The 13,203-nt window shown below is 40.4% G+C and overlaps 1 protein-coding gene across 4 annotated transcripts; it reads right to left on the reverse strand.

Moving 5' to 3' along the window:
* Positions 1 to 66: 66 nt before the first annotated feature.
* Positions 67 to 6,065, reverse strand: LOC115182092 (OX-2 membrane glycoprotein). 4 transcript variants are annotated; one of them, XM_029743744.1, is made up of 11 exons: positions 5,986 to 6,065; positions 3,749 to 4,084; positions 3,264 to 3,548; positions 2,633 to 2,665; positions 2,356 to 2,461; positions 2,193 to 2,258; positions 1,964 to 1,993; positions 1,846 to 1,887; positions 1,676 to 1,693; positions 1,473 to 1,535; positions 67 to 1,222 (listed from the first exon to the last, which is right to left on the reverse strand). In XM_029743744.1, the coding sequence occupies exons 2-11, from the start codon at positions 4,005 to 4,007 to the stop codon at positions 1,201 to 1,203; spliced, it is 924 nt and encodes a 307-aa protein (XP_029599604.1). In that variant the 5' UTR covers positions 4,008 to 4,084; positions 5,986 to 6,065; the 3' UTR covers positions 67 to 1,200. The 4 variants fall into 4 exon arrangements, with proteins under 4 accessions (XP_029599604.1, XP_029599602.1, XP_029599601.1 ...); XM_029743742.1 differs by lacking the exon at positions 5,986 to 6,065 and adding an exon at positions 5,217 to 5,302 and having other exon boundaries at positions 2,356 to 2,449; XM_029743741.1 differs by lacking the exon at positions 5,986 to 6,065 and adding an exon at positions 5,217 to 5,302.
* Between the last annotated feature and the right edge of the window lie 7,138 nt (positions 6,066 to 13,203).

The raw sequence follows: 13,203 nt of genomic DNA on the forward strand, positions 1-13,203 counted from the left end.
TTAATTAGGCTACATGTTTAAGTACATATGTTAATTTAAAAAAACACACCAAACAACTAGTAACTAGCTGGATATGATTTATTATAACTGTTTTTCCCCAAAAATGTATGTATGCTGTAGCCTATGTACGTCTGTGGACGCAAGGCCAGTCTATTTAAAGCATGAGAACTGTTTCATGGAGGCCGGTCTGTCGTTTCCTTCCTGCACATCAGTTAGCCTGACTATCCATCCACATCGCTCCTGCCAACACCACGCCCACTAGCGTTTCTTCTCCACCATGAGTCTGGATTTGCTTTCCTTCCCGACGTCTTAAGAATGTGAAAACATTCTCACCATTCTGATTGGTCCCAGAAACTGATTGGTTGAGACAGAGTTGGCTTACATGAATCACGTCATTGGCTTTGACATTCTGATTGGTTAGAGACTTCCAATTGCTGGTTAATTTATTTTGTACAATACCCCTCATTTTGATGTCAGCACAAATTATTTCTAGTATGGCAACTTTGGTCACTTATACTTGAATAACTTTAAAAAAAAGAATTCACATGTAGTGATAAGGCCACACAGAGGGCCAGAAATAATTACAGACACGTGATAATCTGAAGTACCCAAAAAAGCTCACTAGATGTGATCTTATAAAATTCCCCCCAGAACTTGAAAGTTACCAAAATTCTGGTAGTTTACTGGTAATATACCCTCCCTTTGAAACCTTTAAATTGAATAGAATAAATTAAACATTTTCCAGAAGGAACATCAGTTGTGGCACGTCACACAAGATAAAGAAACAGCAACACACACGACAGATACAGATGCTTACAAGGTATATACAAGATAAACATTTAAAAGCTATACTGATGCCTGATGGCAGTACTGCATATTTATTGTTTAGTGGAAGTGTCCAATAGGGTTGATTTTCCATTCTTACGTGTGTGGTCTTTGTAAATGTCTCGGAGAGCTTTTTGGTTTCTCCCTACAATCTTTAAACTGACCTGCACAACTCTCCCCAGGCCCTAGAGTATCATGACCTGAGCCAAACCAGGCAACTAAGATAACTGTTATAACAGGCTCAATACAACATCTTTAAAAAGGACAGTTTTTTTTTAAACGGATTGATTTTCACAGACTTTTAAAGATAAAATAACATGAACCAGATTAGTCAGTAATGATCAGGTGTGTGTGTGGCAATATGAGTACAGTCACTCAGTAGTCATTGAAAAGGTTCCTGAGAAAGAAAAGAGGGGGAAAGAAAATCGTAATATTTCAATTGGATGAAAACACAGGTCACTGTGAGGTAATAAGATGGTCTGACAGCCACTATGACAAACATAACAGAACAGATACTAACATGCAGCTGAGTGCTTGATGCTGTCACCATGACTACTCTATGACCACCACAAAATTACATAATTTCAGAGCTTCTTCCTCAAGAAGAGACTACAGCAGACAGTGAGAGAATTAAGGTGTAAACCTACTTCTTTACAGCCTCCTGAGCTGGTTGTATCCTGCGCTTCTCAGACGAGCTGAGGGATGGTATCCTGAAACAAGAGGACATATTTGAATTATGTTTCGATTTTTGGGTTACTGTAATTTATACTAAAAGATTTGTAACATTCTCAATATCGTCTGTTTCAAGCTTTCTATCGGGATAATCAAATAAAGTTTTAAAAATACTCACATTTGTGACGGACTGGAGCTTGGTGTGAAAGAGATCAAAACAGACAATGTAGCGGCAAAAAAACATAAACCACAGAAATACATTTCAAAGTTTCATTCCCAAGTTTCTTGCTCAATGAGAAAGATTACAGAAGACATTAAGACTATGAAAGTATGAGAAGGTAAACCTACTTCTTTGTCATCCTACGCTTGGTTGTTGAGCTGTTTGGTGAGCTGGTTGACGAGTATGAAGATAATAAAATTATTACTTATCTTAAAAAGCTGTTAAAAATGTGGAAGAGATACTCACATTTGTGATGGAGTGGAGGATGGTGTGACACTGAAATAAATCAAAATCAACAATATACTGACAAGAACCACATCGGATTCATTTTAATTGTATTACAATTATTTAATGATAAAGAATGATTTTTAACCTGTATAGCACAAATTCTCAGAAAATGCAATTGTAATGTTCCATGTTTTCAAAAAGGTTTCAATCATGATCCCTTAAATGTTCTTTAGAATGAGCATCTTACTGTTTGGATGTTGGTGGTGTCTTTAAGGGAGTTCTGCTGATTTCAGGGTCAGGAACTGGGGGTTTTCTACATTAAATTAGAGATCAACTGGTAAACAACTGGCAGTCAAATCACATTCAATTCAGAGTAACTGTTCAGTTTCAAGGAAATAGTTTTTATCTACCTGGAAGAGGTATCTTTTCTCCTCTTTTGCAGCCATATTACACAGAATACAGCAATGAGACACACTGAACCCAGCACTGGACCCATCACTGCACCAACCACTGCACCTGTGAATGACAGAGATGACAAGAGAAGACAGAGGTCAAATTCCCAGGTACACTACACCAACGCCTCATACATGTAAATATGTCTCTGCACTACACCTGAAAGTTGAATAGTAAAAGAGTCAGTCAATAGATTGATTATGACCTGTCATTATTAGAATAACAACCACTTACCACTGATCCTGTCATCAGAGACCTGAGATTGACCTAGAACAGAAATACACAGGAAGTACTTCATCATGAACACAGGCAGTACCTCATCATGAACACAGGCAGTACCTCATCATGAACACAGACAGTACTTCATCATGAACACAGACAGTACTTCATCATGAACACAGGCAGTACTTCATCATGAACACAGACAGTACTTCATCATGAACACAGGCAGTACTTCATCATGAACACAGACAGTACTTCATCATGAACACAGGCAGTACCTCATCATGAACACAGACAGTACTTCATCATGAACACAGACAGTACTTCATCATGAACACAGGCAGTACTTCATCATGAACACAGGCAGTACTTCATCATGAACACAGACAGTACTTCATCATGAACACAGACAGTACTTCATCATGAACACAGGCAGTACTTCATCATGAACACAGGCAGTACCTCATCATGAACACAGGCAGTACCTCATCATGAACACAGACAGTACTTCATCATGAACACAGACAGTACTTCATCATGAACACAGGCAGTACTTCATCATGAACACAGAAAGTACTTCATCATGACATCATGTTCCTGATCATGTCAATATATTACACATTGATCTATAGACATTTCTCACCAGTAATTGAAGCTGGAATCACCATGGAAGCATTCTTGGTGACATCACTGAAGAACATAGAAGCAACACACCTAACTTCTTTGTTAGTTAGACTGGACACTACCACTGTTACAGTAGTTGTCATAGTGACAGTTCCATTGGGATGGGTAACATCAACCATGGTGGAATGTTCTATCATCATGTCATCCCAGGTCACTATAGGAGCAGGTCGTCCAGTAGCAGAACAGGACAGAGTGGTGTGACTGTTGTTGGTTTGTGTGATGAGGAGTGAGGGTCCATACAGCTCTATAGAACAACAAACACAGTTCACAGTGAATGTAAATACTATAATGTTTTCATGCACATGATTTACTAAATTATTCCATTTACATGATTTACTAAACGATTGGACATTGGAAGTATGATCTGATGAAATGGCTGCCTGAAGTTCTGAATAAGTTGTTCTGGGTCAATAATTTAATGTACATTATGTTATCAGATTTTACCATTTACAAGAAGGCAGGTCCTTCCACTGATAGGTCCATCTGGAAAGGTGTTAAACAGACACTTGTAGCAGGACTTGTCTCCTCTCGACACTCCTCTGATGACAATAGAGCAGTTCTGCAGTCCCTCATCTTCAAACTCCACTTTTCCCTTAAAACGTAGGTTGACATTGGGACCTCGTTTGCTGTAAGTGGCCACATTTTCATTCGCCCCAGTTGTCTCTTTTTGCCAGGTTACTTGCCGCACGTCTTTGGGTGTCATGAGCTCACAGGTTAAGACTGCATCTTCTCCCAGGGTTGCTGTGACAACCTGCTGTGTTCTCACCAACTGAGAGAGCCCTGCATGAAGACAGTTACAATAGTTCTTAGACACTAGTAGTACTCAGAATGGTCAGAAGGGGGAGAACGGTGGTAAGGGAAGTCCAGTCTAGGCGGGAGGAAGTTATGGGACCTGTTGTAAAACTATCAATTTCTATCAATTTCAGGATATAATGTACATGATATGTGCATAAGGCCACAGCATACATCAACATTAAAGTACTCTTTAGAGCGACATCAATCATTCCATACAGTAAGAGTATGGAGCTGCAGATGAAATCATGCATTTACTACAGTCAAATGAACTGGTTTGTCAACAGTTAACACACAATACGCATGTGTAACCGGTGTGAAATGGCTAGCTAGTTACAGGGGTGCGCACTAATAAAACAAATGTATTCATGTCCAGATTTGTTTACAGACACCTTTGTGTATAGCTCAGCTCAATTTTTTTGTTTATTAACCTTTATTTAACTAGGCAAGTCAGTTAAGAACAAATTCTTATTTACAATGACAGACTAACCCAGCCAAACCCGGACGACGGTGGGCCAATTGTGCTATGCCCTATGGGACTCCCAATCACGGCTGGATGTGACGCAGCCTGGATTCAAACCATGTACTGCAGTGACGCTTCTTGTACTGAGGTGCAGTGTCTTTTATCACTGCGCCACTCGAGAGCCCAATGATTTTTAAGTATGTCACACTCTTGTTTTAATGTATATATTGAATTAGTCAACTTTACAGATCAAATATGATCAAACACTGTATAGCTTCAAAACATTTATTTTGATATCATGGATGGTCAATCCTTGCATCCATTAGTTACATTAGTCTCATAGTCTAGTAGCACGATCTAGTGGCTTAAAGCCTCATGTATCTTGTCCTAGTGCTGTGCCCAGCCTTTGTCTTACTACTTTTTGCTAATAAATACGAATTATTTAACAATTCAGAGTTGGTGGCTATTTACCCATGCAACAAGAAGATTGAGCTACAGCTTCAATATGACATGTATTTCGTGTTGTGAAATTAACAGGTTTGTCAACAGTTGTAAAAGCACACAATTAGATCACGACATTGGCACTAACAATATCGCACCACTTTCAAAGTGGTAGTCAAATACGGTATTATCATGCATAAAACTGATAAAACTCACCATTAGGGAGGGATATGAGCAGAATAAACAGAGAGTTGTAGAGTGCAGGAGACATGGTGAAAATGTAATTTACTACTACAGTAATGAAATAAGAGAAAAAGAGCGGGAAATTCCTTCTTCCCGTATGGAGCCATAGCCTGGGAACCATTCTGTTTATGCTCTCTTGCCAACTCCTCATTGAATTTTCATACCAACAATGTTTGGCTTGGCAATGACAATAGAGTTGGCAAAAGCACAAACGGATCTGGGACCAGGCAACCTCCTGCATAAAAGTGAAAGTAAATTTGCTCTCTGTATTCTGTCTACAGTCACAGTTAAACTCAATCAATTTAGTATTGTGTATATCTGCTGGGGAAATTTGCTCAGGCTTTTTCTTCTTTAGAAGCAGGAAAATAATTACATTGTTCAACAAACTGGAATCTAACACAACAAGCATCTGGAAATTCTGTATTTACATAATAAAATAAATGACGATATGAACTCAAACTCGACACACTTCAGTCTAATGAAAATATGGTATCAAACAATCGTCCTCAACATGACATGCAAGCGGTACCGATGCACCAAGTCCGGACCGTGAACAGCTTCTACCCCCAAGCCATAAGACTGCGAAATAGTTAGTTATATAGTTAACAAAATAGCTACCCGGACTATCTGCAATGAATATTTTTACACTAACTCTTTTGACTCATCACGTACGCAGCTGTTACTGTTTATCCTGTTGCAGTCACTTTATTCCTAGTTAAATGTAAATATCGACCTCAATTACCTTGTACCCCTGCACATCGACTCGCTACCTCGTGTATATAGCCATGTTATCCATACTCAATGTGTATTTATTATGACTTTTATTATTACGTTGTTATGTATGGTACGACGTGCTGTACGTCATACTATACGTTGTTATGGTTTACGACAGTGTGCTGCTTTACGGATGAATGGGTTGTCAGGATGAGTGGCACATGTCATTAAACGACAGAGTGATGTACAATGTGAAACCGTGCAGATGTGCGTTCTTCTACAGCTAGGCTAGATATAACATACGTGTTATTACATTTCTATTATTTCTCTATTTTCATTCTCTCTACGTTGTTGTGAACGGCCCCTAAGTAAGCATTTCACTGTTAGTCTACATATGTTGTTTACGAAGTATGTGACTTACAGCATTTGATTTGATTTTAAAGTTGTATGCATTACACTGACAGAGGAATCATAGATGAGGTCCGACAACAATGTAACTCAATAATACATGATGTAGGACAAGTTTATTAAAATGCACTGGAGAGATGGAGCACATGAGAACATACACGATATCTGAAGACAGTGGGCCTGGCTTCAGCTTTTGTATCTGTGGTGCAGGGTAAATCAACAATGTTGTCATGGCAACATTTCCAGATAATGATATTGTTTCTCATGGGCTATGGGACGTTCTGAACTTTGAAGGCCGAGCCTAGGCACTAATGACGCCAAAAGCATTACTTTACTTAAGTAATAATTACTATTACTTAATTGATACCCAAGATTTACTCAACCAAACACAGTCAATTTTTTTCCATCACTTTTTCCAACCACAAGACCTCATACACCTTACATCAATAAAAGTTCAACACGTGCTATCATTTTGAAATGAATTGAGGTGAAATAAGTGGAGGATAAAATATTGCAGACAAAGAAAATAACTGGACTAATGTCATATTTTGTGAGAGAAGTGAACATTATCTACGCTCCTCTTCTCTTTGGCCTTTCAATAAGTAAACAGCAGGTGGTATTGATAAAGCCACAATCTGGAGTTTGTGTTTCAGCCCAATGATAGCCACATTAGCTGCGGGATGGGGATGGAGAAAGGTAACATCATAAGCATGGATACTGTAATAATACCATAAAATTAAGAATATATGTCTGGTTATGATGTGGTAAGACAGTTGGGTAACATAGTTATGACAGCTATTAGGACATACACTGCATGACTTAACGTATGTGGACACCTGCTCGTACAGCATCTCATTCCAAAATCATGGGCATTAATATTGAGTTGGTCCCCCCTTTGCTGCTATATCAGCCTCCACTTTTCTGTGAAGGCTTTCCACTAGATGTTGGAACATTGCTGCTGGGACTTTCTTCCATTCAGTCACAAGAGCATTAGTGAGGTCGTGCACTGATGTTGGGCGATTAGGCCTGGCTCGCAGTTGGCGTTCCAATTCATCCTAAAGGTGTTCGATGGGGTTGAGATCAGGGCTCTGTGCAGGCCAGTCAAGTTCTTCCACACCGATCTCGACAAACCATTTCTGTGTGGACCTCGCTTTGTACACGGGGGGATTGTCATGCTGAAACAGGAAAGGGCCTTCCCCAAACTATTGCCATAAAGTTAGAAGCACAGAATCGTCTAGAATGTCATTGTATGCTGTAGCGTTAATATTTCCCTTCACTGGAACTAAGGGGCCTAGCCCGAACCATGAAAAACAGCCCCAGACCATTATTCTTCCTCCACCAAACTTTACAGTTGGCACTATGAATTGGATCATGTAGTGTTCTCCTGGCATCCGCCAAACCCAGATTTGTCCGTCGAACTGCCAGATGATGAAGCGTGATTCATCACTTCAGAAAAGGCATTTTCCCTGCTCCAGAGTCCAATGGCAGCGAGCTTTACATCACTCCAGCTGAAGCTTGGCATTGTACATGATGATCTTAGGCTTGTGTGCGGCTGCTCGGCCATGGAAACCCATTTCATGAAGCTCCCAACGAACAGTTCTTGTGCTGACGTTGCTTCCAGAGGCAGTTTTGAACTTAGTAGTGAGTGTTGCACTAATTTGAAGGGGTGTCCACATACTATTGCTTCTCATTTCGGGGGTTTCTTCTATAGAACTACAACATGAGTACACATTGGCCATTTCAGGGTTGATTGAAACCAGCCAATACCTGCTTGATAAAAAGCACCCTTCAGCCTTATGGTGGTGCAGAATCTATCATTGTGTCTAAAGAAGGAAGTGGACCTGTTGATGTGTCTGATCATAAGACCTCTCTGTGGTGAGTTCTCCACAAAGACCCCAGTCACAAAGACCAAGATGCACTAGCAGAGGTGTAACATGAATACAAGCTAGACAACAGCAGCACTTCCTGCTCTCAGCTCTCAAGGTCCATTATAACTAAGTCAACCCAGTCAAATGAGCATCGCTTTGTTTTGATTGAGTTTTATTTTGTTCCTCTGCTGAGTAAATAATGTTGCATTGACGTCATATCTATAGTCGGTCTGAGCAGGCAGTGTTGGGTCGACGTTTGGTTGTGCAGTTGGTCAGTATGTGTGGAAGTGTATCCAGACTTGCTCTGCTTCTGGTGCTGTGGGGTCTATTCACAGCTGTTCACAGGTCCTGCCACTGATAGCTCCTTCTGGATAGGTGTTAAACAGACACTTGTAGCAGGACTCGTCTCCTCTTGACACTTCTCTGATGATGATAGAACAGTTCTGCAGTCCCTCGTCTTAAAACTCCACATTCCTCTGAAAAGGTGGGTTGACTACTGGTCCAAATCGTTTGTTGTAGGTGGCCACATTTTCCATCTCCCCTGGTGTCACTTTCTGCCAGCTGACTTGAAGCTCGTCTTTGGGTTTCATGAGCCTGCAGCTGAAGTGAGCTTCCTCTCCCAGGGTTGCTATGACAACCTGCTGTGTTCTCACCAGCTGAGAGAGCCCTGCATGAAGACAGTTACAGGCTGTTTAGTACACACATCTAATACAGCGCTACATTTTAGCTACCTGCAGTGCACACTGTGAAGGGACTAAACAACTGCATAAATACAGTGCCTTCGGAAAGTATTCAGACACCTGTACTTTCCACATTTTGTTACCTTACAGCCTTATTCTAAAATGGATTAATTGAAAAAAAATCGTCAGAAATCTACACACAATACCCCATAATGACAAAGTGAAAATGTTTCGTTTTCTTTTAATTTTGCAAAAAACTGAAATACCTTATTTACATAAGTATTCAGACCCTTTGCTATGAGACTTCAAATTGAGCTCAGGTGCATCCTGTTTCCATTGATCATCCTTGAGATGTTTCTACAACTTGATTGGAGTCCACCTGTGGTAAATTCAATTGATTGGACATGATTTGGAAAGGCACACACCTGTCTATATAAGGTCCCACAAACCAAGCCATGAGGTCGAACTAATTATCCGTAGAGCTCTGAGACAGGATTGTGTCGAGGCACAGATCTGGGGAACGGTACCAAAACATGTCTTCAGCATTGAAGGTCCCCAAGAACACAGTGGGCTCCATCATTTCTAAATGGAAGAAGTTTGGAACCACCAAGACTCTTCCTAGAGCTGGCCGCCCGGCCAAACTGAGCAATCGGGGGAGAAGGGCCTTAGTCAGGGAGGTGACCAAGAACCTTATGGTCACTCTGACAGAGCTCTAACGTTCCTCTGTGGAGATGGGAGAACCTTCCAGAGGGACAACCATCTCAGCAGCACTCCACCAATCAAGCCTTTATGGTAATGGCCTGACGGAAGCCACTCCTCAGTAAAAGGCACATGACAGCCCACTTGGAGTTTGCCAAAAGGCACCTAAAGACTTTCAGACCATGAGAAACAAGATTATTTGGCCTGAATGTCAAGAGTCCCGTCTGGAGGAAACCTGGCACCATCCCTACGGTGAATCAGGGTGGTGGCAACATCATAATGTGGGGATGATTTTCAGTGGCAGGGACTGGGAGACTAGTCAGGATCATGGTAAATATGAATGGAGCAAAGTACAGAGAGATTCTTGATGAAAACCTGCTCCAGAGTGCTCAGGACCTCGGACTTGGGGCAAAGGTTCACCTTCCAACAAACAGGACAATGACCCTAAGCACACAGCCAAGACAACGCAGGAGTGGCTACGGGACAAGTCTCTGAATGTCCTTGAGTGGCCCTGCTAGAGTCCGGACTTGAACCCAATCGAACATGTCTGGAGAGACCTGAAAATAGCTGTGCAGCAATGCTCCCCATCCAACCTAACAGAGCTTGAGAGGATCTGCAGAGAAGAATGGGAGAAACTCCCCAAATACAGGTGTGCCAAGCTTGTAGCGTCATACCCAAGAAGACTCAAGGCTGTAATCGCTGTCAAAGGTGCTTCAACAAAGTACTGAGTTAAAGGTGTGAATACTTATGTAAATGTTATATTTCAGTGTTTTATTTGTAATAAATTAGCAAAAATTACAACTGTTTTTGCTTTGTCATTTTGGGGTATTATGTGTAGATTGATGAAGAAAAAAATCTATTTAATACATTTTATAATAAGGTTGTAACCTAACAAAATGTGGAAAAAGTCAAGGGATCTGAATACTCTCCGAAGGCACTGTACTTTTAAACGTATATGCAGTATTGTATCAAAGAGATCCTAATAAAATGAATGCTGCAATATGTAACATTTTGGACGACCCGACCAAATTCACATAGAAATTATAGATCTGTCATTCTCATTGAAAGCAAATCTAAGAAGCGGTAGATCAGTTCTGTGTGTGTTATTTCTATTCTTCACATGTTTTGCAGCTCAAAATACAATGTTTTTGGTTAAGGAAAATAAATATTAATGCAGTTTAGATGGTAGAATGATTCCCTACACAAAGCATTACTTGTTTTGTCACAAAAACTAGAATTTTAGAAACCAGGAAATGGCGGAGCGATTTCTGCGAGAACCACACTGTAAAAACAAAATATCAAGGTGGCCCAACTCAAGATATTTTAGTAACTAGTCCCACAGCCTTTTTCAGTCAGCATTGCATAAGCTTCACATTTTAAGATAAACATTTCTAAATCAATTAGACAAGTTGGCCAAAACTTTGTTCCAACTTCACTAGACAAGTTGAAGTTCAATCAACTTTAAATCATGTGTTTGATAGATGCTTGTATGGAAATAATTTTGCAGGTTGTTATATTTGTATGAAGTTTGAGACACGTATGTTAATGTTGTACATAGAGTCCCCATTGACTCGTTTCCAGTTTCAGTTATTATCCAATTAACTGTCTGGACAGTGTTTTTTTCTGTCCTGACAACAAATCCACTTTTTTGCTATAGCTGATGTAATGCATCACGTCATCTACTGAAATATATATTTTAATTGTAAACTGGTCCCTGACAAAAACAACATTAATTCAGTTTCAAATTAGGATCATATAATGTTGAGCGGACCGGAAGATGTCTGTGTAAAACAAGGCAATTAAAATCTTTCAGTCTGTTGTCTAAACCTTTTAATTGTGTCTGTAGCCAGGTGGCTAAAAAGACATAGGCCAATAACAATAGCGTGTCGTTTTTTAATCTTTCTGTAGAGCCATGTATGATAAAGCCATTGCGAGGCGGCCTTCATAAAGTTGCCCTCCTGACTTACTAGAGACCAAATGTCAAAGTTGTCCATGGCACTGGACTGCAATAAGAGCTAGCCCTACAGTGCGACCTACAGTACGGCGTACTGAGCAGTCCTGGCGTTTGGTCCTGGCTGCCTACATCTTTCCTCCACATAATAAACTGTACAAACATGCCACTTTTGAGGCTTACTTTTACAATTAGGCTTACTCAGTCACTACAACAACCTTCATATCATGGACATAAAACGCCATTAGGCCTAATGAAGATACCACATATGTAAGTTACTTGGTTGGTGTCTTGTGAATCAACCTGTATGCGCATTATTCTCCCAGGTAAAGCAGTATTTTCCGCCAAAACCGGAAGTGTTATTCAAAAGCATTATAAAGCATATAAATGTCTGGATTTGATTAGAGCTTTCATCAGCATGAAAATTCAAACCTGATGCTCCCTGAGCCCGATGAGACATATTAAATACATTTAATGAGCCCTACATTTAATGAACCCAAGCCCAAAAAAGTCCAAATGATTGTGCAGTTATCCAATAGGTCCACTAAGTCCTCACTTACAATGACTGTAAAACATTGTTGCATTTAAACTGTAGATCACTGGTTAGTGGGATGAAATGATAAAATATATTGGCAATGGGAAGTAATAGCTGGTTTGTTCAATTCATTTTGGAAATGAAATGGTTGTGCTTTTTGTATTGTTCTGACTTCATGGGGCCTACTGGAGTGAATAGGCTGCTTATTCTTTTACATTATTTGATGCTGTGTGTGACTGCTGTCTCCTGGCTATGTGTTTGACCTAAACTGTCTCTCCTTCAGCGCCATGGAGTGCACAGGTATTACGCTCGCTGTCCTTTCAACACCAGGAGCCTTTCTCCTTTGACGTGACACTGTCGTTGTCTCTATTGGTGATTTTGTGATAGTGGTGCTGGCTACCATCAGCTGTGTAAAGATAATATTATGTTATGCTGTGTGTCATGTTGTGTCCATCCGGTTCTGTCTGTGTGTGCGGCAGCCCGAAGCGAGGCCAGGCCTGTTTGATTCATTCATAATGTCATCAAAAAGCATTGCCCCTCCTTCACTAGAACTAGAATGGCCCGACAACAGAATTTATAATGTCGGACGCGTTAAGTGATGCTATGTTTTCTGTTATATTGGAAGATTTTTGGTCCCTCTGAAGGCCTAGGTCCTATAGTCACGGTTCACCACTGGATCTAAGTGAAGGCTTCAATTAAACCTGTCCAGAGGCAGGTTTAACTTCAGATTAATGGATGTTGGCCCCCAGGTTGACCTTGGCAATGAGAGAAACTGGATTACCTGGACTATTTCAATGATCTCAGAACAATTAGTGTTTTAAGAAGAGTCTTTCATCCTGTGTTTAATATTTATTGCTTTTTTAGTTTATAGTGTTTAAAATGGTATCATGTTAGGGGTTAAAACAATGGCCCTGTCCGGGGGTATCATTGGATGGGGCCACAGTGTCTTCTGATCCCTCCTGTCTCAGCCTCCAGTATTTATGCTGCAGTAGTTTATGTGTCGGGGGGCTAGGGTCAGTCTGTTACATCTGGAGTATTCTCTTGTCTTATCCGGTGTCCTATGTGAATTTAAATATGCTCTCTCTAATTCTCTCTTTCTTTCTTT

This window comes from Salmo trutta, unplaced genomic scaffold, assembly GCF_901001165.1.
Source record: "Salmo trutta unplaced genomic scaffold, fSalTru1.1, whole genome shotgun sequence".
In the NCBI taxonomy this organism is placed as follows: domain Eukaryota; kingdom Metazoa; phylum Chordata; class Actinopteri; order Salmoniformes; family Salmonidae; genus Salmo; species Salmo trutta.

Coding starts and splice junctions, on each gene's coding strand:
- LOC115182092 (XM_029743741.1), bottom strand. CDS start 5,271: ATGTCTCCTGCACTCTACAACTCTCTGTTTATTCTGCTCATATCCCTC. Junction 2,259..2,355: donor AGAAAAGATACCTCTTCCAG/GTAGATAAAAAC, acceptor AATTTAATGTAG/AAAACCCCCAGTTCCTGACC. Junction 1,888..1,963: donor TCCTCCACTCCATCACAAAT/GTGAGTATCTCT, acceptor CTCGTCAACCAG/CTCACCAAACAGCTCAACAA.